The following is a 25,482-nucleotide window of genomic DNA, read 5'->3' on the forward strand; positions in this document are numbered from 1 at the left end:
GTGACTGTTAATACGTCTGCCAATTTCGTGTCCAGCAAAACGGCAAGAAACTGAACTACCAGTTTTGATCAAAACAACGCAACCAAAGCGTTTACATGTTGTATTTGTGCTTCAAAGGCTTTGAGACAGAAATCAGTTGTATGTCTTTTTACATGATAACAATTTAAATCCAGCGTATTTAGAATTCAGTACTGAAGAGAATATTACAGAGTAAGCAATACAATAAACCAAAAAAGACTGCAGTTAATAGCAGAAATGTACCAGAAAGTTTATTATGCAAGTCTAGTCCTTAAATACGGACTCGTCGAGCTTGTAGTTAAAGGTTTTGTTTTTGTCACGCACAACGTATCACATTTGTTCGCGCACAAGGCAAAACCATTCATGCTTGACCGTCGTGCTGCACACTTCTTGCTCAGGACTTCGTATTTGCTGGCGAACAGCTTAATTATCGTCGTATTGCGTAGCTGGGCTGTCAGAAACCGTTTTGGTTTGTCATATGGTTAGGCAAGGCAGAATATTAACAGTTGGTTTGTACACAAACACGTTCAGCTAATGCACGTTAAGAAATTATTAGGTTAGGAAAACCGGGAACTAAACAGCAACAGATAATGAAACTGAAAGATAAAGCAGAACGTTTTTCAAAATTAAAAAAAGCGTACCCCGATTCTACAGGTACAAGGATTAAATAAGCACTAAAGTGTAGCCTAAATGAGTTTTTGATAAAGTGACGTTGTTGTTTTTGTATTGGACAATTTTAGTAGCAACAGTCTATTGCACAAAAGCAGCAGTTCACTGTACAAAAAAACAGAGGTGCATCAGTCAGATGTAAGTCATAGAAATACACACAAACTTGGCAGCACACAGACACGAAATTCACATTTTTGTGGTGCAAGACAACCTAGGTAAGTGAAGGGTGCAGAATTGTTTTGGCAAATTGCTGGGGAATTTAATCAGAATGTGCCACACTTGCGTGACGAGTCGTGTTGAACAGTATGGTATTTTCTTACCCAACAGGTTGTCACGAACATTGCAAGAACAGCAGCACATATTACAGAGTAGCCTATTGAAAAGTGAAAGACAGACTGCATGGTTAACACGCGATTGAAAGATAGTGATATCAAAGTCCCAAGCGTTACAAAATCAGTACAAATCCACTCGTTTACGTTAAACAGAGATGTGTGTCGAGTATAGGTACAATTTTGTGTTAAAGTGATGGCCTAAGTAATTAGTACGGCCTTAACAAAAATGTTTATGATTATAAGTAAGAAATAGTTACCTTTGTCACGCACAAATAATGTTGGGATCTACGGTTTATTTGAAGTTTAAACTATCAACCCCTAGGCCCACCATTGCTAATTAATGGTTAGGTTTTGTAAACAGTTTTAACGAAAAACGTATGGTAAAAAAAGCCAATTCATTCAAGGAACGTCACGTTTCACTAAATAGCTTTAAAGTACGGGCGGAAGTTCTATGTACTAATAATGTACATCATAATCTCGATGAACAGCTGGGAAAAAATTGCAGAGTTTAGTGCTTTTAGCTTAACGGGGACACATTTTCTCACTTAGGCATTGTTAGTGCTGTCGGTGTCTTCAGTCCTAGTAATCTGTTAGAGCAATATCTAGACTTTTTTTTGGTATATCATAATTTAGATTACTTAAAGGTTTTTATTATAGTAGGAAAGCTGCTGTTTGAAACCAAGATGACACCATCAGTCGACCCTATAGCTGTCCAGCCTGTTAACAGAAGCGCTTCTACATGGTAATTTTTAACAAAACTTTATTATTTGTAATCCTAACCAAGTAGATATCCACGTCACTAACTATCATCTTGTGGGTTAATAAGAAATGATCGTTTAGCATGAAAGTCCCCTGTAGGCTTCAATGATTAAATACTATATATATACATGTACTTTATTCAGTATAGCTAATAGCTGTATACACGCTTTGTCGCTTTGCATGTAATTAGAGAATATCGAATAATTCGTGACTTCCATTATCACGTTTTAATTTGTTCCCATCACTTCGATTAAACATGTACAAATTGTCGTGCAGGCGAAAAAGGCCGTTTGTTGCACTTATTTTCCTAAGTGCGTGCTCGTTCATGCAAGGTGTGATTATCAACGGGTTGGTTGTTTCCGTACAGACCACCATAGAGAGAAGGTAAATATCGTTTGTTACCTATAAGATATTACTAAAATGTTAACAAAAAATCATTAGTCTATTATAAAGTGTCCCAAACTTTTCGTAAATAAGCGTCGTAAATATATTACAAGTTTAATTCTGTTAATGTCCTATCCATAACTATGTCCGACTATTGTAACTAGACTACATATTGTTGTTCAAAATGTGTCCAGTTTACCAGCATATTCGGTGTGTAAACGTGTAGGATTTGGCTAAAATTTGTCGTTCTTCGGCCGAAATTGGGCAGATTTATTGCATTCTGCGCAACAGTTTAATGCTGTTGGAAATGAAAATGTTTACAAAACAAAATCATAACCAAAATCTAAACAGTCGACTCAAAGAATTTCAGGCGTTTGAACTTTGGGTTGCGGCCTATGCTTTGGAAACGCCCGCGTTTTATTGTTTTTGTTGCGGGTTTTCCATGCCCTTAGGGACTTTTAAACAAGTTCTCCCTTTTTTATTCAAGTCTGAAACATATCATTCCAGCGTGACAACCCTTTTAAGATCGCCTCATGATGCCGCTTGTTTGTTTTGTTTTTTTCATAAAGTCAGGAATTAGTCAAATGATCCTGTAAAGGTATAAAAAGCCTGTGTGGGATTCGTCCTGGATTTGAACGCGGTAAAAACAACGACAAAAAATTGGGAAACAATGCTTTAAGCTTTGAATATCACTAATGCTGTGCTTAATCGAACTTGCTTGGCCGTATTTTACTAAAACTTTCTTTAACCAAACTGAGTTTTTATAGGTTCAGGCTTAAGAGCACAGAAGTGGCATGGTTAATTAGCTCGTTTCATCTCATTCAATGTATCTTCCAACCCCTGGTCGCCTACCTTGGGGGCAAAGGTCATCAACCTCGCTGGATCGGTATAGGCATGTTTATTATGGGGGTCGTAACCTTTATGTTTGGAATTCCCCATTTTACGACCGGGGATTATGAACCAGTGGAACTTGGGACAACAAATCTTTGTAGCGAGTCCAACAACGCTACGACACAGTGTGATAATGATAGTGGACTGAGATATTACTTGTAAGTGTTTTGTCGCCAAGGCTAACATGCCAATTGTTCGAAAAATTACGCGATAATGTCAAAATATGTTTATACTAACACAAATAAATTATCAATTTATTAAATAACATGGTGGTTTTTATAACAAAAACTTTAACCTAAGTATATAGCCTTTTTCGTTGTGATTTAGGATCTACTTTATTGCCATGCAAATGCTGAATGGTTTGGTGAATATTCCCCTTATTACACTGGGAATAGCTTATTTGCAACAAGTAACATCGAATGCACCTTTGTATCAAGGTATGTCAAATGTATGTTCTGAGCTTAACTGAGTACAAAAAGGGCAAAATAATACTTTTACATTTCCACCTTAAGATACGATCAGAAAAAAATGACAACTTGTGTCATTTTTTACTAGTTTTTAAATATTATTGAATGAAATTAAATCAGCAAAAAGATCAGAGCCAATATATTTGTGTAGAACATAACTACGTTTCGACAAGTGCTATTGTCATTATAAGAAATAAAAGCGACAGAAGGCACGCAACTGGGTGACGCACAAAGGTAAAAAAAGGCGACACGAAGTTAAAATGTAAAAGCAATTAAACGGAGATAAAATAAAACGCACGCGGAAAGGGTGCAAACGAGTGTACCCGAGGCAAAGCACGACCGCTAGATATTAAACAAGTAGAGTGGCGTTGATTCCTGGTCCTTGTTTAATTCCGGGTTTTGTTGTTGCATGAATAGAGATTCAAGAAGCAATAATTTGTATCGGTGTTTTGTGCTGCCTAAAACGTCTGGGTCGGAAAAGTTTATTAATAAAATGCACACTGGAAATATTCTGTAATATGGAAAAATCAATTTGATTTTTGAGCATCCGAAAACGGTGCTTTATCAACCCAAAAAACACACTTAAAAAAATTAAAACTTTGGTGCATTTAAAATCACAAACACGAAAATGTTTCTACAACTGTCCATAATATTGTCTACAGGAATTTTCTTGGGGTCTGCGACTATTGGAGCCGCTGCCGGGTACGCAATTGGGGGAAGTACCCTGAACGTACCAGCGGACATTATTCCAAGGTAAGGGAAAATTCTTAAACACAATTTCTTCCCTTTTTGATTTTATTAGCGCGACTGCTAATCCAAATGCTTTCAACATTTCGATGCAAATATTGTTGTTACTGATGAAAATATTATGGCATAACAAGTTTATAGAGGTCTTCTGGCAATTGTATTTTTGTTCCGACGTTTCGACATCCTGTACAGGTCGCCTTCATCAGGACAAATAACACTGAATGCGACTAGTACAGTGCACGATCAACAAAGGAAAAAAGAATTAAACGCAAGCACGTCACAACGCAACGAAACCACTGCGCCATAACGAATGATTGGGCCTCTTTTCTCTAAACAGGTTCCTACAGTACGCTGAAAGCATCGCAACTGTTGGGATGTTCATCGTGTTGCCGCATTGGTGAATATTCCATGATTCAAGAAATAGTCTTTTCTGTAGTCTGGGTCACGGGCCACAACAAACGCCGTATTGAAATCAATACGGTGGCCTTGTGATACCGAGTGATTGGAAAGGGCCGACTACTTCGCGTCGCTGTTGGCAACAGACCGTTGATGTTTATTTCGGCCTTATTAACCCTGATAAAGGACGTCGAAACGTCGGAATTAAAATACAATTGTCAGAAGAGCTTTATAAACTTAATATTATGCCTGGCAACCATATCTTATATATTACCTCTGTTTTACCTGTACGCTTTATATTAGTGTATCGATTGATGTAACAAGTACTCTGTGGGTCGGGGCTTGGTGGATAGGTTTTCTGGCAGTCGGCGTTTTTACTTGCTTGATTTCAATCCCTGTGTTGCTTCTCCCAAAGGTGCAAAGCGAGAACCAACCAAAAAGGTAAGACAGAAATTTTGTCATCAGTTATTACCAATAAAATAATACCTTTTGCGCTGTGTCTTCACTGTGAATATGATCACGCTTTTCATATAACTTTCGTTGAATGCGTTTTATTAATTGTTTAACAGTGCAGAGTTTGACTTTTGGTTGAGTTTGTTTTTCTTTCATTTTCAATTGTAATGAATTAGTTACAACTAAGCACAGCCAACTTCTACAAGAGTAAAAAATTAACAATAAATTACCCGAATAGAAACATACAGCAGGGAACCGAGCACCTAAAAAAGACACAATTTTTTTTCAATTTTGATCAGTATGCATATACTTTATAGGTTTTCTGAACAGGCCAAAATTTTGTCGAAACTTCCAGCTTATTTCTTTCTTGCAACGGTGGTCAGTCTTGAATATGGAACATTTTCAGGAATGACTGCACTTCTACCCAAATATCTTCAAACCAATTTCTACTATTCGGCGGGAGAAGCAAGTCTTTTCTTAGGTCTGACATCAAAAAGTTTATTCATCCATCATAGAGCAACGTGTTAGCCATAATGTTTTAAATTGTGTAATTAAAATTTTTCAAATTTTGTAAAAAATATTGGCCGAACTGTTTACACCAGTGGTTCTCAACCATTTTATAGTGTCGGACTTTTATACAAATCCGCGACTTTTTACGAAAAATTTTGAATTTTGACACATTAGGTTGTACTATTTTGAAATGGAAAAAAATGAAAAATAAAAATCATTTTATACGTCAATGAGGAGTTTGCATTCATGTAATTTTAGCAATTTAAAAATGCATTACAAAACCATATGTGGTACCCTCGAACGGACTCTAGCGGGTCCGCGGTCCCCGGGTTGAAAACCACTGTTAAACACAAACAACAGCGTTTCGTAAACCTATAATCAGCTATTTTGGTTACAAAAGCTTGCATTTTTGCAGGGTTGCTGGCACTTACTGGTGCAATGCTTGGTCAAATTGGTGGAGGTTTTATCGTCAAAAAGTTCGGTCTTGATGTGGAGGGAATCATAAAACTCGTGTTTGTCTTTTCTATTGTTAATATTGGTTTTTCATTTCTTTTTCTCCTGGACTGCCCCCCGCTGCGTAAGTACCCATCACGTCATAATGGTATGTCGTCATGGTAGTCTGGCGTCACGTGTTATGGAATGCCTTGACAACTACATCTAACCACATAACCAACGACATTTTTCGCTTGACAGGAATTGCCAATCATGCCAACCTTTCTTGTTCCAATCAGTGTGAATGTAACTTTGATCAATTCGAGCCAGTCTGTGGACAAGATAATGTCACTTATTTTTCTCCTTGCTTTGCTGGTTGTCTCAGTAATGAAACTGAGGTTTGTGTAAAGAACATTAATATAACTGTGATATGGCAGACAACAGCTTTCATCCAAATGCCAATGTGGTCCCAAACCAATGTTGTTTGCGTTGTGTAGCTATTTGAATTTAGTTTGCAGTACTCTAACCACTTACATGGGGTATGACGGCCTAATTCCAGTTCATAGGATCTCAATGTGTATGCTAGCTCACTTATGCGCCCTATTTGCTTATATGATTTAATAGTTCCGTTGCCGCCGCCGTGCAACAAATATCACAAAAATGGTGGTTAAATTTGCTGTCTTATGTAGATCATTAGGTCGTTCTGAAACTACGAGTTTGTTTTCCAGGACTATTACAATTGTTCGTGTATACAAAGCTCAACCAATAATGGTTCAGCGACGAGAGGGGAGTGTGAGTCTCCGAATTGCACAAGTGGAGCAATCTTTGTCGGCTTGTTTGCGATTTCCTTATGTTTCCACATGGCTTCGCTAGTGCCAACTATTCAAGGTTGCATCAAAATCGTTGAGAAAAAAGAAATCACCTATATTGGTGTTGGAGTCATGGTATGTTTTTCTGGTTTAGTATTAGTAGTGACGATAAATAGCTTTATGGGAAAAAGAAAATATAGGCTACTTGCCAACCGTCGCATCATGAAACAATTTTGTAACTTTGCGTTTTCGAATTTAGCAATGACATTGTTAAAACTACTGACTGTTTAAAAACGAACATTAAAACAGGTGATACCACAAATATTTAATTTGTCATATTTTTTTGGTCGAATTACCCATTATTGCAAACAACAGTGTCTTTTCCGCCTAATTAGGCTACAAACAACAGACATTTTTTTCAACAGGCGCAAGAACTGACTTTTCGCCAACTTGTATAAATTGAGCACTAATTAAAATATCTTTTTTGTGATTAGAATAGGTATTTATTACGTATAACGTCATTAACCATTTTTTTGTTTCAGTGGGTATTTATACGTCTACTTGGTATGTTTCCTTTTCCATTAATATACTCGGAGTTCTTCAAGTCTGCTTGCACGATTTGGCAAACAGAATGTGGGGATCAGGTCACTTGTGCTTATTATGACAACAAAATGTTAAATATGGCCATGCTTCTCTTATTAGCAGTACAAAAGGTAAACGTTGTGTTAAATAAAGCGAAATTCTTATGAATTCAATTGTATTTCTATTTTAGGGCGTTAATTTGGTTCTGTTGGGCTTTGCCTATTTCTTTCAAAGGAGGCACAGATGATAGTTTTGTCCCGAAAAGGGTGCATATGTTTTGAGGTCTACCTCTCTTTATTTTTAAAAGTTTGTCTTTTACTTTTCAACGTTTTTTGTATTTATTGTTGTGTTTTTACGACGTTATATGCGCTTATTGTGAATGATTATGTCGACATGTTGCTGGTACTATAGCCTACCGATTCCACACGACCTCCTTGAAAATAATCTCGTTTGTTTTTGGTCCACAAGACTCCACATACATATCTACATAGTACATGTGAGGCAAGTTGGTCTGTCTGCTGGAAATTGTAGAAAGTCCATATCTTAGCGCCCCAAGTTTGGAAAGACGGCGCTAGGGCATGTAAACTATGCGGCCCGCCAGAAGCATTATTAAACTTAAATTATCCGGCCCGCAGTGAAAAGAGTTTGGTGACCCCTGCACTAAACAAAGCAAGAAAACAGGTAGGTTCTCCATTTATAAAAGTCGATGTTTTATCGATCAGCGTCTTTACTCCCTTTCAATTGAAGATTTGATTTCTACTACTTTGGGACAAATGAGACTTGATGTGTATTGCGTATCCAGAATAAGCGAAAAGAATCAAATGTTCCCGTGTGGATCAACACGCCTCTGTACCACAAGCCTTATAAGATAATGAACTTAGGCTACTCCCTACTTGAGACGACCGATTCGAATCACGGGAAGAAGCAAGCATCCAAGCAAAGAAATGTATATATATATACCAAGCAGCTCAGCTGACGCAGGAAATTCTAGACCAGTGGTTCTCAACCTTTCGTGGACCGTGCCCCCCTAAAAGTAACTTTTTGGCCTTGTGGCCCCCTTCAAGGAACCCTGTAGGATCTGTGCCCCCCTTAAAAATGCAAATGGCAATCTCGTGTTGGAATTCGGTACTAATTTCGGTTTTAAACAGGCCGAATAGAGTAAACAATAATCCGTAATCGTGATATAAACCTCAATATAGACAAATAGTAGGCCTATGTGAAATATTCGATTAAAATAGGAAATAAAGTAAAAAATCTACACCAGGGCCCCCGGAACATAGCTCGTCCCCCCATGGGCCCTGGTTGAGAACCACTGTTCTAGACCAAACGTCAGTCAATGGGTTTGTTTTTCATTGCGGGAACCATGTGAAAAAATCGCGCCCGCATAACCTGTCCACACAGTGCACATCCTATGATAGAACTGATGTGCTTTTTAAGGTAATCTGACTGATTGAGATTGCATTTATATCAGACCAAAAAATTTCACCTCCTGATAAACGTGTTGTTGTTTTGTTTTCAGTAGTGCTTTAAATAAATCAGACACGCTTATATCGGTTCACTGTAGTCAGTTTATGAAAATACAAACAACAACAGAAAAAAGTTTCCACTTTAGGGAAAAAACAAATTACCGTACTACCAATGATTTTAAAAAAGTCCTCAGGTCTTACTGGCAATCTGGAAAACTTCATGAGGTTCTTTCTCATGATATAGCAGAAGTCGGAGTAGTCGACTACGACAATTTTTCCATCTTTGTCCGTCTCACATATGACTATGACGTTATTCGCGACAAGACGTTTAAGCTTCAGCAAGCTTGAGCGATACTCTAGGTTCAAGTTATTTTTAATTGGTTCTACTTATCATCATGTTTCAGGACCTTCAGCCAAGTTTTTTAGCAACATCCAACCAGCTTACGCGTACCCTTTGTTTAAATCCCACAAACTGGCACCACAACAACTGCAACTTGCAAAGTGCTCAGATATTCCGGTGAGATTGGTACATGCGGCGGGGGATACGTCTCTGTCGCGCATTACAGCACTACTAGAGTACCTACTTAAACCTGTCAGTCAAGACTTTTGCAAAAGTATCGTTGACGAATATTGCAAGGACAGCAAAGAGTACCTGTTAGAAATAGAAAAGTGGAAATTGGATTACCAGGCACAAGGCCACACGGATAGTTTAATTATCGAGGCTGCTGATGTACAGGCCCTATATCCCAGCCTGGACCGAAACCTGACAAAAGTAGCACTAGCTCATGCCTTGAAAAAACATTCCAAGTACAGCGCCACTGGCCGGCGCCTGCTGGTCAAGCTGATAATGCACTGTCTTGAAAACGTTGTCACCCAGTTTGACAACTGCCTATATTCCCAAAAGACAGGAATAATCACTGGTGACAACCACTCGGTATCAGTGGCCAATATTGCACTTCATCACATCATCCATCAATGCTCTTCCACCATACTAAATTACACCATTGTGGCGACCTTCTATCATCGAACTGCATTGAAATAAAGCATCCGCTTTACTGGTGACCCCCCGCGGCTTCCAAACGAATTTTGAAGGTCATGGAATCAGAACACGCTGTGTCTCTTAAGCTTCCAACGTTCTGGCCGACGCAACCACGTGTTTGGCTACAGCAAGTGGAAGCTCAATTTGCTTTAAAAAAGATTGTTGCTGACGAGACTAAGTTTTACTATGTTGTGTCAGCATTAGACCAAGCTACAGCAGCTCGCTTAATTGACCTGCTTGAACGCCCACCGGCAGAAGGTAAATATACGGCAATTAAAGAAAGACTGCTTCAATCGTTTGCCCTTTCCAGACAGGAACGTGCTGCGCGTCTTTTGAACATGCCTCCTTTGGGCGACAAAAAACCATCGGCCTTAATGGATGAGATGCTTTCTCTTCTTGGAAATCACAATTCGTGTTTACTTTTTGAACACTTGTTTCTCCAGCACATGCCCGAGGATATCCGATTGGTATTGGCGCATGAAGACACACAAGATCTGCGCCAATTAGCCCAGAAGGCCGACGTATTATGGCTTTCTCGTGATCGCAACGCGGAGTTTGCTCTAAGCAAAGCACGTCAAGGTAAACCCACCCGCAGTGACAACAAGAAGCCTTCCGGCATGTGCTACTTCCACTGGCGTTTTGGATCTGATGCAAACCAATGCCGTCCACCTTGTTCTTTCCAGGGAAACAGCAAGGCCGGTTGCCTTTAATGGCTGGGGCAACCGGCAATTCTTTCAGCCTTTTCTTTCTCTGGGACAAAGTCTCTGGGCGCAATTTCTTGGTTGACACGGGTGCTGAGGTTAGTGTAATTCCACCCACTGGTGCTGAACGACGTGCCAACCATAAGGGTTTCTATCTTAAGGCCGCTAATGGAAGTTCCATAGCTACTTACGGCTACAAATCTGTTACACTTCATTTTTCAGCTGGAGTTTTTAAATGGAGGTTTGTGTTGGCTGATGTATCGCGTCCACTGCTTGGTGCAGATTTTCTCCGTGCTAATCGTTTGTTGGTCGACATTGACAAAAAACGTCTTGTGCACTCCGAAGCGTTCACAAGTTTTCCCATGAAAAGGTCTCTTTGTCAACCGCCACAGCTTAGCACTCTTCATTCTGTGCTTTCTCCATACGACAAGCTATTGCAGATGTTTCCCCAGGTAAAAATCCCCCGGTTTTCTGATACCTTGCCCAAACACGGTGTGCAACATCACATTGTGACCACAGGGCAACCTGTGCATTGCCGCGTCAGGCGCCTCTCGCCTGAGAAGTTGTTGTTGGCAAAGGCAGAATTTCAGAAGATGCTCGATTTGGGTATAGTTCGTCGGTCATCAAGCCCATGGTCTTCCCCTCTTCACATGGTAGAAAAATCTGCCGGTGGTTGGCGCCCATGTGGCGATTACCGTCGTCTCAATGAGGCCACGCAGGCTGATCGTTATTCTATACCGCATATCCACGACTTTACCGCCCGCCTTGCTGGCTGCACTGTCTTTTCAAAGATAGATTTAATACGCGGCTATCACCAGATTCCTGTAGCAGAGGCAGACATTGCAAAGACTGCTGTCATCACGCCGTTTGGTCTCTTTGAATTTCTTCGAACCCCGTTTGGGTTGAAGAATGCCGCACAAACATTTCAAAGACTAATGGATTCCATTTTTCAAGGTTTGCAGTTTCTATATGTATATCTTGATGACATTCTGGTTGCAAGTCCAGACGAGACAGCTCACATGGAACACTTAAAGCAAGTTTTTCGATGCCTTTCTAATCACGGACTTGTTGTTAATCCCCAGAAGTGTGAGTTTGGCAAAAGCAGCATACAGTTTCTCGGCCACTTGGTCGACCAACATGGCATTAAACCTCTTCCTGCCAAAGTTGATGCCATCCGAAATTTTTCTGTGCCACGAACGGTCAAAGGCTTACAGGAGTTTTCGGGTATGCTTAACTTCTATCATCGAACTGCATTGAAATAAAGCATCCGCTTTACTGGTCACCAGTAAACAGAAGGTCATTGGGCCCCTCTTGCGTTTTTCAGCCGCCAGCTGCGAAAACCTGAAACCAAGTACAGCGCCTTTGATCGCGAACTTTTAGCACTTCACCTGGCCATTAGGCACTTTCGTTATTTTCTTGAAGGGCGTAAGTTTGCAGCATTCACCGATCATAAACCCCTCACTTTCGCATTCAAGAAGGTTTCTGAACCATGGTCTGCTCGACAGCAACGTCATCTGTCGTGTATTTCGGAGTATACAACAGATGTCAGACACATCAGCGGCAAGTCAAACACTGTCGCAGATGCCCTTTCTAGATCGTTTGTTAATGCTCTACACCAGGGGTGTCCAAACTTTTTTTAACGAGGGCCAAATTTTACCAGGTAAAGACGCCCGCGGGCCAACGTTTTTTCTGAATTAAGACACAAATTTACAGGATTTAAGGAAATTTTGTGATTTTGTTGAGTCAGCACCTTCCTTTTTACCGATAAATGAAGTTCCATGGAAAGCTTTTGCGTGATGTAGCGTCGCCAAAACCCAAAAACTTAATCCAAAGTTCCAAACTATGGCGGGCCATACGCAACACAATTTAAAAAAAAAACAGCCGCGGGCCACTTGAAATGCCGTCGGGGGCCGCATTTGGCCCGCGGGCCGCAGTTTGGACATCCCTGCTCTACACAGTTCTTTGACCGATTTCGATTATAAGGCTCTGGCTGAAGCACAACAGACCGATGAAGTTCAGTCTTACCGCACTGCAGTGACTGGGTTGCTTCTTAGGGATGTTCCAATCGAAGGTTCGCCGACTACTATTCTCTGTGATGTTTCTCTTGGACGACCACGTCCTGTTGTTCCCTGCTCTTTGCAAAGGAAAGTTTTTGACGCCATCCACGGCTTGTCACATCCTTCCATCCGCACCACGAGGAAGCTTATATCATCCAAGTTTGTTTGGCATGGGCTGAAAAAGAATGTTGCGTTGTGGGCTAAACGATGCTTTGCTTGCCAACGGGCAAAAATTCAACAGCATGTTCATTCCCCACTTCACGAGTACAGCCCTCCCACTTCTCGTTTTCAGCACGTGAACATAGACATTGTAGGTCCACTTCCACCTTGCCGCGGGTATAGGTATTTATTAACCGTCGTCGACCGTTTTACCCGCTGGCCCGAAGCCATACCCATGGAAGATGCTACAACCGCCACTTGCGCACGTGCTCTTACTTTCCATTGGCTTTCGAGATTTGGCATTCCCTGCCATGTATCCTCTGACCGTGGCCCTCAATTCACGTCAGATCTATGGACTTCTCTTGGGCAGCGTTTAGGTATGCATCTTCACCGCACGACGGCTTTCCACCCTCAAGCGAATGGTCTTGTGGAACGCTTCCACCGCCACCTAAAGAGTGCATTAATGGCTCGATTAACGGGATCCAATTGGCTAGACGAGTTGCCGTGGGTGTTGCTTGGGATACGCACCGCCCCCAAAGAAGATTTGAATGTTTCGTCTGCCGAATTGGTTTACGGCACTCCTTTAACGGTGCCTGGTGATTTTCTGGCCACTGAAGATACTTCCGTTGCAACTTTTTTGCCAACGTTGCGAGATACTCTGCAACGCCTTTTGCCCCAACCGATGTCACGTCACTGCAACCCTCGCGTGTCCATCCCTTCAACGCTGAAGGGCAGTCCTTATGTGTTTGTCCGTCGTGACACGCACCGACCTCCTCTGACCCCACCGTACGATGGTCCGTACAAGGTCCTTCATACGTCGGACAAAACGTTTAGGTTGGACATGGGCGGTCGTCCGCAGACGATTTCTATTGACCGATTAAAGCCCGCCCACGTAGATTTGACCGCACCTGTACCAGTCGCGCATCCTCCGGCCAGAGGACGACCAAGACGGAATGTGCATCCCCTGCAACGCTACCAAGCGTGACGCATGCCCGCTTCTGGAGGGGGGTCCTGTGGCGACCTCTCTTGCATGTGTACAATCTTGTTTATCGAAGCGTGCGTTTTGCCTTTTTCTCGCATTGTCGTTGTTGCCTTATAAGGTGTTTAAAAGATTTATTGATGATATAATATGGATTTCAAAAAGTGCAGATGATGCTGAAAATGTACAGCAGGTATTGGAAAAAACTTTTGCCAGTTTCGGTTTGTCCCTCACTTTTCGAAAGGTATGTACAGCTACACCCGGACAGGAACTGGAATTTCTCGACGTTCTCCATGTAACGTGCGACACCACTGCAACAGGGTTTATAACAAAAGATTATGTTAAACCTACGGCTGTTTCTCGTCGTTTTTTGAATGGATTCTCACACCATCCTCCTTGTGTATTCAAATCCATTGTTTTTTCAGAAGCGGTACGCATGCGTCGCCTAAATGAAACGGATGCGGATTTCATCCACAGCCTTGTGAGGTTGAAGCAAAAATGTTTATTTTCCTGCTTTCCGAAAAAAATGACTTCGGACGTAATCGATCTGGCTTCCACCTGGAAACTACGTTTTGGCCCAAAAGCAACGCCACAGAAGCAGCATAACAGAGTTTTCTGGGCTACAAATTTCCCAGGCATCCTTAAACTGACAACAAAAGAAAAAGCGCTAAAACCCGAAGCTGGCATTACGTTTCAACGCCCCAAAACACTCGGCGCGATATTGTCCAAGAACCGCGCATCGAGGATGTTGAGCTATAAACAGGCTGGTGGATATTCCAGACCATGCGGCAAATGCGCATTGTGTGGTGGTAGAAAGGGGTTTAAGGCAATGGTTGCTTCCGCTTCCTGCATCACCACGCCTTCCAACCACTCCATCCCCCTAAGGCAACAGCTGACTTGCAAAAATTATGGCATATACGTGGCCACTTGTACAACATGCAAAGAGCAGTACGTGGGACAAACAAAAAATCATTTCAGTACTAGATGGAATTCACACCGATCAACGTGGCGGACAGGTGATTTGACCGACGCTAAGGGCGACAAGATGGCGCTGGCAAAACACTATATAATTAACCATCCCTATCCCGAAAAAAAAAAGCCGGACATTTCAAGTTGCTTCATGGTAACGTTCGTCGAAGAGCCGCCTATGAGCCGTCTGGACATTTGTGAGGACAAATGGTTAAACGATCTAAGGGCGTCTATTAACCTACAACCTATGATTTTGCCGCGAACAAAATGACCTGTTTTCCGCCCCGCACGCGCCACCCCTTATCAACACGCACGCCATTTTTACACCTGCTAGTTTTTTGTTTGCTACCGGCGTTTCTATTGCCACTTTATTTTCAGTTAGCGTCGGCCTTTGTTACAGCTGTTCTCCATAGTTTTGCCATTGTCTGGTATCGTAGCTGTTAGTTGTTTTAGTATTTTAACGTTTTAACTTTTATGTGTTTTTTATCGTTTCTTTTCTTCTTACAGAAACTGATGATGCCTTAATAAGCGAAATTAATATTTCTGTTTCAAATAAAACTTTACACTGACGCTGATCGTCTGCCGCTCTCTTTGAGTATATTTTTTATTTTTTTATATTTTTATATTTTTTTATTTTTTTATAGCCCTGTCACTGATTTATATTTTTTTTTTAAAAAGAGTATTTTTCCTTTGTCGTTTGAAGAGCCAGGTTGCAGAAAGGGGTTTGAAATAAAGATTGAAAGCAGATTTGATGCACTGTTGGAAAATAATGTTCAAGAATTAACATCTGAGTTCTCTAAAATCATGAATGCGACTGTGATGAAAACTTTGGAAAAGGCTGGAACCAGAAACAAGCCTTGCTGGATAACACAGGAGATCTTGAATACATATGAGATAAGTGTGGCCCACGTGGACACAATATTTGATAGTCATGATACCAAAAAAGGTAAACTAATACCTCAAATCAAGAGTGTCTTATCTGAAGAACAAACAAGGGAAGGACATGATGGTACAGTCTACAGTCTTGTGAACCACTGGTCTAACAGATTGAATACTAGGTGAAAAAAAGAGACCACCATCAAGAACTTGGTCACAGAGGCCCTGTGGAGCACCATGAAGAAACATAGTATCAGTCTCTTCCTGATCCTCCTGATCAAATCACTGTATAATATAAAGGTCATCAATGCTGTGTTAACCAATGGAAGTGCACTAAAATAGTTTAAGACTTTGGAGTATTTCAAGAGTGCATACTGTTGCCAATCTTGTTTAACGTAGCTTTAATGGGTTAGCCATGTAACATGTCGCCATAGAACTCTTACATCACCATCATGCACAGGACCGACGAGGGAATAAGAAGACAAGGCAGGCCCAGAACGAACTGGCTTTGGCAATGTTCAGGGGTGGACAGGAAAATAGATCATGGAATACAACAGACTAGCAAAGAATCAAGATAGATGGGAGAAATTGCCCCAGGGGTCCCCGGACTACAGCAGTGACTTACTGTGTTTAATGACTCTTTTGTTTGTTTTAACTAGCTTTTGTTTTGAGTTTTCCAAAAATATTGGTGTTGGTACAAAAACTTTTACAGTAATTCTAAAGCATGACAAACTATTTCAGACAGCTTTTATTACTGAACAAAAAACAACGAATTTATGAATGCTTAAAGTGAAGACAAGGTGTGATAAAGAACTTAAAAAGCTAAGCAAGCACACGATATTCTCTAGCTTTCAGTATATAGATTAATACTCTCCTGTAACAATGCAATTGACACTTAAAATTCAAAAAAAAAATACCCATCTTAGGGGGGATGCTACGTGCAAAATAATAAAAAATCAAACCACAATCACCCAATCAACACTTTTAAATTGTAACGCTGATAGGCGATTGTTTCCGGTGGTACTAAATACCGCATGTGACCGCATGGTATACCGCATGTTATAACATGGCAGGAAGTTGTAAAGGACTTGAATATGCCTTTACGAAAATATAGTTTTGCGAACTTTTGAAAGCGCTAACGGTTAGAGCTATTCTGGTTGGGTGAAGGTTTGTAATTAAAACAATGCTATAATCTGGTCTAATTTTCCCTTGTTGGGGCTTGTATTCTCGCATTTCACATACCATGCAGTATTTTAAGCAGAATAACATACGGTAACATGCAGTATTTAGTACCACCCATTGTTTCAGGCTGTCAAAACTGCCAAAGCAACCAGCCCGGAGTGTGTCGGATTATAAGAAAGGTTTATAACTTGGGCTGCCAGTGGGTTAAATACTGGAGCTGTTATGGCACATTTACATGACCATATCTACCATCTGGCGTGGACAGACTTCAGTTAAGAAAACAACAAATAGAATAAACCAATACACACATCCATAACATCACAATTTATAAGCAAACAGGACATTGCCAAGACTAGAAAATATTTAATGGTCTTACCAATACATTTTCATACCAAATGAAACAAAGCTTTGCCTTTATAAGAGCCATGGCATTTTAGCAGGCTAGTCTACAGCCATATTGAGAAGTTATATGTCAGGGATATCGCCATGAGGCGCTTTGTCCATGAAGCACAGTGTGAGGTACACTACCAACCCGAGTGAGGCTATAAGTAAAATCTTAATAGTCTGTGTGGAATTGAACTAAAACTGGTAAAGTTTAGTGCCTTGTTTACATAAAACGATTTAAACTTGCCTTAATTATATTGTATATCTTATACTCAGGGTCGCCATCCTATTCTTATTTCGAAGACTTGACCTTATTTTGAAAGGCAAGGTCTTTAAAAAGTTTATTTTCCTTATTTCTAAGAAATGTCATTGATTTAGACTTGAGTCCTCAAGTCAAATCCCTACTACAAGTAAACCTGAGTTGTCATGAGATGTAAGTATTTTCTGTATACAAGCAGTTGCTCGAATAGATTGTTTCTGGCAAAAGACTAGCCTGCTAAAATGCCATGGCTCTTATTTCTATGGTGGACCTTCTTCCAGCGACTCATAACTTGCTTGATGGCGAAACTTATGGATCTTCGTAGCACCCAGTGGTTTCATCCATTTCGATGTCACGAACGGCAAGTAAACATCGGTGGAACTTTTGCAAATGACCGAGCACCTAAAAAAATGAAATGTGGTATTCAATTTGGATAGAGTAAATACAGAACAGTCTGGAGATGGTGTTTTACTGAAATAAGACACCAGTATTGATTTTTTCCACATAATCAGACCTTGCACTGCCACACAACAGATAATGCTGGTAAAACACCTTAAACAGGATCAAGTGTAATTTCCCTTATTAACCTTGTATCAATCCCCTTCCTTTCTGTGTTTAATGGAAAATCAGCATTAACTTGTTGCAGATCTTTAATTCTGACAAGGTTTCAAGGTGGTCATCGAGTTTTCCAATGAAGTCTTCTTGTAGTTCTGTGTTTCACTGTAGTGTGACTGTAGCACATGGTTGTTCGTCATCACTCTGACAGTGTTGGTCCTTGTTACGAACATAGTTCTGCCAGTTTCTGAAGGTTTTTCTTTGTCGAACAAACCTACATAGTAAAGACAAAAAAAATTAAAATTATGTAATCTTATGAAAATTGGCAAATTTGGGCATCGAATTTTTGGAGTAACACAATTTTGTGCACTTTTACGGTGTGAAAAAGTACCTTGAATGCCAAATGGCAGTGAAAAGTCTATCATCTCTATCAAGTTGTTGCTGCTGTAATCTTCTCCTCATTTGAACATCTTCATCTGCACTTATTGTGGCTGTCCTCAGTGTGTGTCCACTACGAGTTGTGCCAGTAAAGTTTTGGTATCTAATTGCCTGGAGAAATGTTAAGAATTTCTGATTGAAGTTTTAATATTTACTATGGCACACAATACATAAACTGTTCAAATTTTACCTACTGCACAAAAGCAGCCTAAATTGTTTAACTCAATATTATTGAAATTTTACAAACAGAATTTATGGGAAACCACACCAAAAAGGTTAAGAACCACTGGTTTAATGCATGTTCATGGATATATCTGTAGGTTATATACCATTTTATAAATACTCAAATGGTCATCCAAAACAGTCCACACATTATTTATTCATTTTTATAGACTGTAGAACATTTTGTTTTGTGTTTTGACCATGGTTCCTACCTTCCACAAGCAACATTAGGGTAGCTTAGATATGTCCAAACAGACTCAGTTGTAAGGCAAGTGTTGCAGAGCCATCTTTGTGGGTTGACAACTGAATGACGTTCACCAATAGTCATGCGCAGTATGTGCTTGCAATTGCAAATGCTTAACTAAAACAAAATTTGCACAACCCATTAGTGCATGCTTATAGTTAAATTTAGGATTTTGATAAAACTCATCACATGACAATATTTTACAGCAGAGCTAGTAAAACCATTGAAAAATGGACTTTAAATTTACTGAACCATTTAAACCTTCAACACACCTCATACTTTGTGGAGAGTCTAAAACACGTGCATCTTGTAAGATATTGACTTGCTTGCTGATACACCATCCTGAAATAACACATTTGGTAACAAATCACTGTGTGTAATAAAAACGTTTTTGTAGAATGAACAAAAAGAGCATTTTCTGACTCGGACTTGAAAATATTTCAACAAATAAGAGATTTTAAAGTAAAATACTGTTATACACAAGAATTATTGAATCAATAATACATTATTCACTACAGAACTACAATTATTGATTGCTCGAACACATACATGTGAAAGATCAGTAGAGCGTTTCTGCTTCTGGTCAGCTTTCATCAAAGCTTCTGGACTCTTCCTGCCCATGTTTCCAAATGAAATTTGCGAACTCAATGAATTTGATTGTTTACCAGGTAACAAGCTATTTAAATTACAGAACCTATGGAATTCCTAACCTAACAAACACATAAAACATCCATACCAATTTAAACACACTTAGAAATTTATCGCACAGAGCGAATATAATTGGCTAAGTTGGCCACAAAATAACTTTAAAATAATGAACCATATTAAACTTAATTTTGTTTTTTTAGCCATTTAACCCCTTTTAACAAACTCGAAACATGGTGATTCATTTGCAGTTGTTTTTTTCTTTATTTTGTCGAAACACAGTATTTTTTAAAATCTCTGGTTATATAATGTATAAAGTTAAATCTCCAAGTAGACATTGACAATTACAAATATGTGCACACAATTCAAAAATTCAAAAACATTAATAAGTGCTGTAAATTTCAAAACAATCGATGTGTCGTAACAGTGTATTATTTAACATTCTAAACAGGTCAATTGTAAATATTTCTCGGCCTTCTCTTAGATTTTCTAACCAATGTATTTTAATATTTGCAATTTTTTCGGTATGGCTTCCTAATTTGATGTTATATCTAGTACTTCTGCAAATTTCAGATCTTTTCATCTTGTTTTGGTAATGTTATGACCGTTTTAAAAATCGGCACTTTTATCCGACTGCCTGCAACCATGCGGCTGGCGAAAGTGCGGCTGGGGAACCTTTGGTCAATTGAGTTGAGTTGAGTTGAGTTGAGTTTATTTCGCCGGTGATACAAATCGTAGCAGCACAATTGCACTAAAATATTCACCAAGCCGGAAATAGCTGCGCAACGTTGGGACGTTATAAAGCGCGACAAAGGTAAGGGCACAATTGGTGGAAAGATGATAAACGCGCTGCAGCTACACCGTTACTAATAGCGTTATGTGGCAGGGACTCACAACGGAGGATGAGGTTGGCGCATTGGGACATCAAGACTGGGGGGAAACGTTGGTGGAACCAGCCAGGTTGGGACCTAATCTAACCACCCGTGTTAGGGAAAGAGGGTGGGGTTCAACAGGAAAAGAAACCACCAAAAGAAACCCTGTTGGATAGTTTCCGGCGCCGGAAGGAAGGGTGCAGCACAAACATAGTGACGATTGAACATGAAAGTTGTACAACATAAAAAAGAAAAAACAAAAGAGGAAAAAAAACGGAATTAAAAAAAAAACAGATCAATGAGTCCATAGATTCGTGTGATACAAGGGTAGGGGGAACCTCATCAGCTCAGCTGTTGCCATTCCATGACACTTTGTATAGTTGATGGGTCGCGAACTGCGGATGTTGTAACTGAAAAAGAAAAGCTCCGAGCGGCAGCGTTAGTTTTTTGATACAACACAGGGACTTTTTTATTAGGTGCATACACAACAAATCACACAAAAGAACAGTGGTTTTAAGTGAACGTTTTCCAAAGCAGTGTAATAATATTGTGCTTGGTCATGATAAAAAGCATGACCAGTAAAAACAGTAATAGCTGCTGGTGAATCATTATTCACCTCACAACGCAAGTAAGATAACTAGTGCGACAAAAAACACGTGTGCAAAAAGCAAAACCAGTGTGGCAACACAGTAATAGTGATTTTAATTTGACAAATGTACTATACTAGTAAGACATGCAGTTCAGTGAATGTGCACAGGATGAAAACACATGCTCTCAGATGGTTGCTTGACAGTGCCCACCAAAAAACTCATCATGGCAAACAAAGGAATACTAATATAATGGGGACATCTGAAAAACAATAATTTAACAGTGATAAGTGAGTAAACAAACTAAGATAATAAGTCCAGGTGCTGTCCGGTTGCTATTATTCCAGGAGTGTATTTTTTACTTGTTTTGTAAATATTTTTTTCGAGGTGGGAACAACATCAAATTTAAGGTCTGTCCAGCATTTAGGACCTGTATATTTAATGGATTGTTGAATAGTACTGCTGCTGCACAAGGGTATAGTATAACCACTTTCGGTTTGTCGAGTACTTACACCAATGGTTACCATTTTTCGTTGAAAGAAATTGTCAAATGCTTCAGGTAATCTACCGTTTTGGTAATTGTATAAATACATTGCGCACAAGTTTAAACTGTTGCTCGTTTGTTAATATTTTATAATGTTTCAATGATTCTTCCAGGTTTTGATATTTAAAGCCATAGGTCATGCACAGAAACTTGTTACAGATGTTTTGAATCTTATTCTTAAGGTTTATATTACCATGATACCAGCATGTTATTCCATACATTATTTGACTTCTGACAAGTGATTGATAAATACAATGTAATGCTTGCTTTGTTAACAAAGGCCTTATTTTTATAGTCAAGTAATATATTCTTTTAATTTTTTGTAAAATGTATGTCATGTGTTCTTTCCATGACAAGCTTTCATGAATAGTTAGCCCAAGGAATTGCACAGATTTGGCTCTTGCTATTTGCTGGCCATTTATTTCAAACTTACATATTGGCTTAGTTTTAGAGTTTGCAGGTCTAAAGTGAACACCTTTGGTTTTTGCAACATTAAGTGACAATTTATTGGTTATTAGCCATTCATTTATTTTTACCAGTTGCAAGTTTACAGTGTTAAATAATGACTCCGTATCTCTATTTTTAAAAAGGAGGGTTGTGTCATCAGCAAACATGATTGCCTGTCCTGATGTTATGCTATTTGGCAGATCATTAATGTATATTAAAAATAGTAACGGGCCAAGATTACTTCCCTGGGGTACACCACAACTTATTGGTAGGTCATTAGATGTTTTGTTGGCAAGTTGGACCCTCTGTTTTCTATTACACAGGTAACTCTTAAAAAAGTCTAAGGCAACCTCTCTGATGCCATGATGATTTAGTTTTCCCATTAATATAGTGTGGTCTATAGTATCAAATGCCTTTGATAGGTCAAGAAATATTCCAACTGCCTGTTGATTGTTCTGAAAGGCATCTGTGATACTCGATATTAATAAGGAAGCAGCATGGTGGGTAGAATGACCTTTTCGAAACCCAAATTGTTTTGAATTAAAAAAGTTTTTGTTGTTTAAAAACGTATAAAGTCTATTGTACACAATTTTTTCCAGAATTTTAGATAGGTTTGATAATAAACTTATAGGCCTGTAGTTACTAGCTGATTTCATATCCCCCTTTTTATGAATAGGTACTACTTTTGCTGTTTTAAAAGCCTGAATAAAAACTCCATTTTCTAAACAAAGGTTAAATATATGGCTCAGACAATTAATTATTCCTTGTGGTAGACATTTTATGACATTTGAAGGCAAGCCATCTATTCCACAACTTAATTTACTTTGTATTTTTTCAATGATTATCTTAATTTCACCAGGGCACCAATTCAAAGGTGCAATTAAATACAACACCTCAAACACCAATAACAACAACCAAATACTTGTGTTAATCTTGGTTATCTTTAAATCTTGGGTTTCCAATCGTTAAATGTTTGTGGCTGTCTGCCAAAAAAATAAAACAAAAAACATCAACAATTTTTTGTGTAAATATGGCAGAATCAGTTTAAATGGGTAAAAAGACATTACCACTCGTAACATTGTCCTGAAGCTAGGAAATTCTAGATGCACTATTTTTTTGAGCAGCTTTAAACGTGTTGGTCTTCATGTGTACAAAACGTTTTTTTGTTTGGAAACTCAGATAATCTCCTCTTTTTGCACATAACATTACATATTGTTAAATATTCAGATATGACAATGTGGCACAAAACAGAGGTTAGACATGTTTACATAATAAAAAAAAACTACTTAAAACAAATTGATTGAACTTTTTCGCCCTGTTAGAGCTCATCAGACTGCCTGGCAGGCAATGAAAGTTCAAAAACACACTTACCTTTGCTGCTTGCAGAATTTAAAGATTTTACCAAAAAGTCATGAGGTACATTTTTGCACGAAATTTAGATTTAAAACCTTTGCTGCTTGCAATTTTTAAAGAAAACCCTTACAAGCAAAGACCTAATAAATTCGCTTGTGTTCATACTATCGCAAGAACGCCCTGTCACTGATTTAATGGCGCCCTGTCACTGATTTAGTGACACCCCAGCCCTGTCATTGACGCCTGTCACTAACAGTGACAAGTGTCACGAAAAAGTCACAACCCCTGTTGCGTTTTGGGCAAGCGGGAAATCTTAATTTTGGCTTGCGAAGTTTGTTGTATGCTCACATCTACGCTTTTTAATCAGAAAAACGTTTCCCGGAACATCAGGACAGTTACGAAATTAGGTATGCTGACCCGTTTTATGTACTAATATTGACAAAATATACAAATAGGCGTGCGATTAGTGTACGTTGAAGTGACGTTGTGGATCGTGGCGACATTTTCCCAAAATCTGTCACAATGTACCTTAATATTCTTGTAAATGTCTGTAATATTGTGTTTTTAGGATTCTTACGTCAATAAAATGAGTTGTGACTTAAATATTGAAATTGTTATTGATTGTGAGGATTTGGATTCCTCGGACATCAAAAGGTAAGAACTTGTTTTGCTGTTAAGAATTTGTCAACATATTTTTGGTTTTGTAGGTGTAAAAAATGTAAAAAAGAATTTTCTACGAAGAGAGGTCTTCTATTGCATGATAATAACTGTAATAACTCCATGGTAATAACTGTAAATATGTATATGAGTAAACATTATTATTTTGTAATTGTTTTGTACATATTTATAGTTGGGACTTTCCTAATTTCAATTTGTTTTATTTTACTGCACATCCCAGATGTTAAGTTTGTAGAGCTCTTCTGGCAAATGTAATTTTATTTCGACGTTTCGACGTCCTATACAGGTCGTCTTCATCAGGGTAAATAACACTGAATGTGACCAGATGTTTTGTTTTCTTCAGCTGAAAGAAAATCCAATGCTATTGGTGAAAACAAAATTAAAACATGGTGGATAGAAGTTGGTGGCAGTGAAAATGACCTACAACCAAATGCCATTAAATACTTTTTGGAAACTTTGAAGCACCAGATACCTTGTTTAATAAATTTGCATGTGATTGTATATCAATAATTCCCAGTCTGTTTTCAATCCAACGAACATTATCATTAGGTTTAACAAGAAAAATGTTGAAACGATCATACAATATATTGGTGGCTATATATTACAAAAACTAAAAAAACGTAGTCTGTCTGAAAATGAATTGTTGATTTTAAATGAATTGACAAATGATGATTTTGATGTGCCAGAAGCCTGTCTAATTTCAGCCTTGAATGATAATAAGTTTGGAAAATTATCTGTCCCAAAACCAGAGGTGACACAATTTCTTGTTTACCTTGAATACAATTTTAGGAAGTGCTATAGTTCTGATAATGTACATGAAAATGTGTTTTCCAATATCGACTTTTCTTATGTCTATGATATTTTTTGTATGTTACTTTCAGATATGTGCTTTGAAGATATTGTCATAAAAATTTGTAATTTCTATTTAAAAATACGGTGTTACCAAAAGACCAAAAGTCTCAATGCAAACTTGAAATTAAAATTTGATCAGAATATTGGCCTGAGAAAAAGTTTGAAGAATAAACCATAACAGTTGCAACAAGAAGTTCATTTTCCAAGCAGAGTTTTATATTTCTTGCTGTGTGTCTATAATGTTGTTTCCGTTAAAACTACAATGTTTATCAAGAATATGATGATTAACTGTAAACTTGTAAATTGTCATTGGGTAGCAATTTGCAGTTATTTCTGGGACTGATTTTAATTTCACCAAAACTCAATGATTGATCCAGGTTGTCATATATTTTAAACCAAACAAGTAAAACACATACAAATTTGATTTATAGCTGCTGAGAAATCACAACTCGTGCATATTGATAGCAAATAAGAATGTGCACATATAAAACACGTACTAAAAATAGAAGAGAGTGGTTTAAAATT

General features: G+C 38.8%; 4 protein-coding genes and 3 long non-coding RNA genes across 8 annotated transcripts; 5 read left to right on the forward strand and 2 right to left on the reverse strand.

The window, feature by feature from the left end:
- The first annotated feature begins 166 nt into the window (after positions 1-166).
- Positions 167-8,174, forward strand: LOC145205394 (solute carrier organic anion transporter family member 4A1-like). The gene is made up of 13 exons (XM_080078112.1): positions 167-902; positions 1,677-1,761; positions 2,055-2,162; positions 2,930-3,211; positions 3,381-3,490; positions 4,183-4,273; positions 4,967-5,104; positions 5,434-5,597; positions 6,042-6,203; positions 6,320-6,456; positions 6,787-7,002; positions 7,410-7,580; positions 7,640-8,174. The coding sequence occupies exons 2-13, from the start codon at positions 1,703-1,705 to the stop codon at positions 7,694-7,696; spliced, it is 1,695 nt and encodes a 564-aa protein (XP_079934238.1). The 5' UTR covers positions 167-902; positions 1,677-1,702; the 3' UTR covers positions 7,697-8,174.
- Positions 8,175-9,961: 1,787 nt separating this feature from the next.
- Positions 9,962-10,673, forward strand: LOC145204585 (uncharacterized). The gene has a single exon (XM_080077178.1). The coding sequence runs from the start codon at positions 10,011-10,013 to the stop codon at positions 10,662-10,664; it is 654 nt and encodes a 217-aa protein (XP_079933304.1). The 5' UTR covers positions 9,962-10,010; the 3' UTR covers positions 10,665-10,673.
- Positions 10,674-13,106: 2,433 nt separating this feature from the next.
- On the forward strand, positions 13,107-13,856 carry LOC145204712 (uncharacterized). Its single transcript, XM_080077305.1, has one exon. It carries the CDS (start codon positions 13,107-13,109, stop codon positions 13,854-13,856), a length of 750 nt encoding a protein of 249 aa, XP_079933431.1.
- A 127-nt stretch (positions 13,857-13,983) lies between these two features.
- On the forward strand, positions 13,984-15,394 carry LOC145204275 (uncharacterized). Its single transcript, XM_080076759.1, has one exon. The coding sequence runs from the start codon at positions 14,287-14,289 to the stop codon at positions 15,088-15,090; it is 804 nt and encodes a 267-aa protein (XP_079932885.1). The 5' UTR covers positions 13,984-14,286; the 3' UTR covers positions 15,091-15,394.
- Positions 15,395-16,427: 1,033 nt separating this feature from the next.
- Positions 16,428-18,721, reverse strand: LOC145204277 (uncharacterized). The gene is made up of 3 exons (XR_013853468.1): positions 18,467-18,721; positions 18,108-18,349; positions 16,428-17,922 (listed from the first exon to the last, which is right to left on the reverse strand). It is a non-coding gene; the product is annotated as an uncharacterized LOC145204277 (long non-coding RNA).
- Positions 18,722-20,305: 1,584 nt separating this feature from the next.
- Positions 20,306-24,671, forward strand: LOC145204276 (uncharacterized). 2 transcript variants are annotated; one of them, XR_013853465.1, is made up of 5 exons: positions 20,306-20,438; positions 20,511-21,642; positions 23,996-24,081; positions 24,135-24,210; positions 24,449-24,671. It is a non-coding gene; the product is annotated as an uncharacterized LOC145204276 (long non-coding RNA). The 2 variants fall into 2 exon arrangements; XR_013853466.1 differs by lacking the exon at positions 20,306-20,438 and having other exon boundaries at positions 21,310-21,373; positions 21,471-21,642.
- Positions 22,305-23,514, reverse strand: LOC145204278 (uncharacterized). Its single transcript, XR_013853469.1, has 2 exons — positions 23,446-23,514; positions 22,305-23,057 (listed from the first exon to the last, which is right to left on the reverse strand). It is a non-coding gene; the product is annotated as an uncharacterized LOC145204278 (long non-coding RNA).
- Positions 24,672-25,482: the final 811 nt, after the last annotated feature.

This window comes from Phallusia mammillata, chromosome 8 (genome assembly GCF_965637545.1).
Source record: "Phallusia mammillata chromosome 8, kaPhaMamm4.hap1.1, whole genome shotgun sequence".
Taxonomy (NCBI): domain Eukaryota; kingdom Metazoa; phylum Chordata; class Ascidiacea; order Phlebobranchia; family Ascidiidae; genus Phallusia; species Phallusia mammillata.

Excerpts from the sequence above, each read along its gene's own strand:
- LOC145205394 (XM_080078112.1), top strand. The coding sequence starts at position 1,703 with ATGACACCATCAGTCGACCCTATAGCTGTCCAGCCTGTTAACAGAAGC. Across the intron at positions 6,204-6,319 it reads CCTGGACTGCCCCCCGCTGC|GAATTGCCAATCATGCCAAC; the intron begins GTAAGTACCCAT and ends TTCGCTTGACAG. Across the intron at positions 6,457-6,786 it reads GTCTCAGTAATGAAACTGAG|GACTATTACAATTGTTCGTG; the intron begins GTTTGTGTAAAG and ends TTTGTTTTCCAG.
- LOC145204585 (XM_080077178.1), top strand. The coding sequence starts at position 10,011 with ATGGAATCAGAACACGCTGTGTCTCTTAAGCTTCCAACGTTCTGGCCG.
- LOC145204712 (XM_080077305.1), top strand. The coding sequence starts at position 13,107 with ATGGAAGATGCTACAACCGCCACTTGCGCACGTGCTCTTACTTTCCAT.
- LOC145204275 (XM_080076759.1), top strand. The coding sequence starts at position 14,287 with ATGCGTCGCCTAAATGAAACGGATGCGGATTTCATCCACAGCCTTGTG.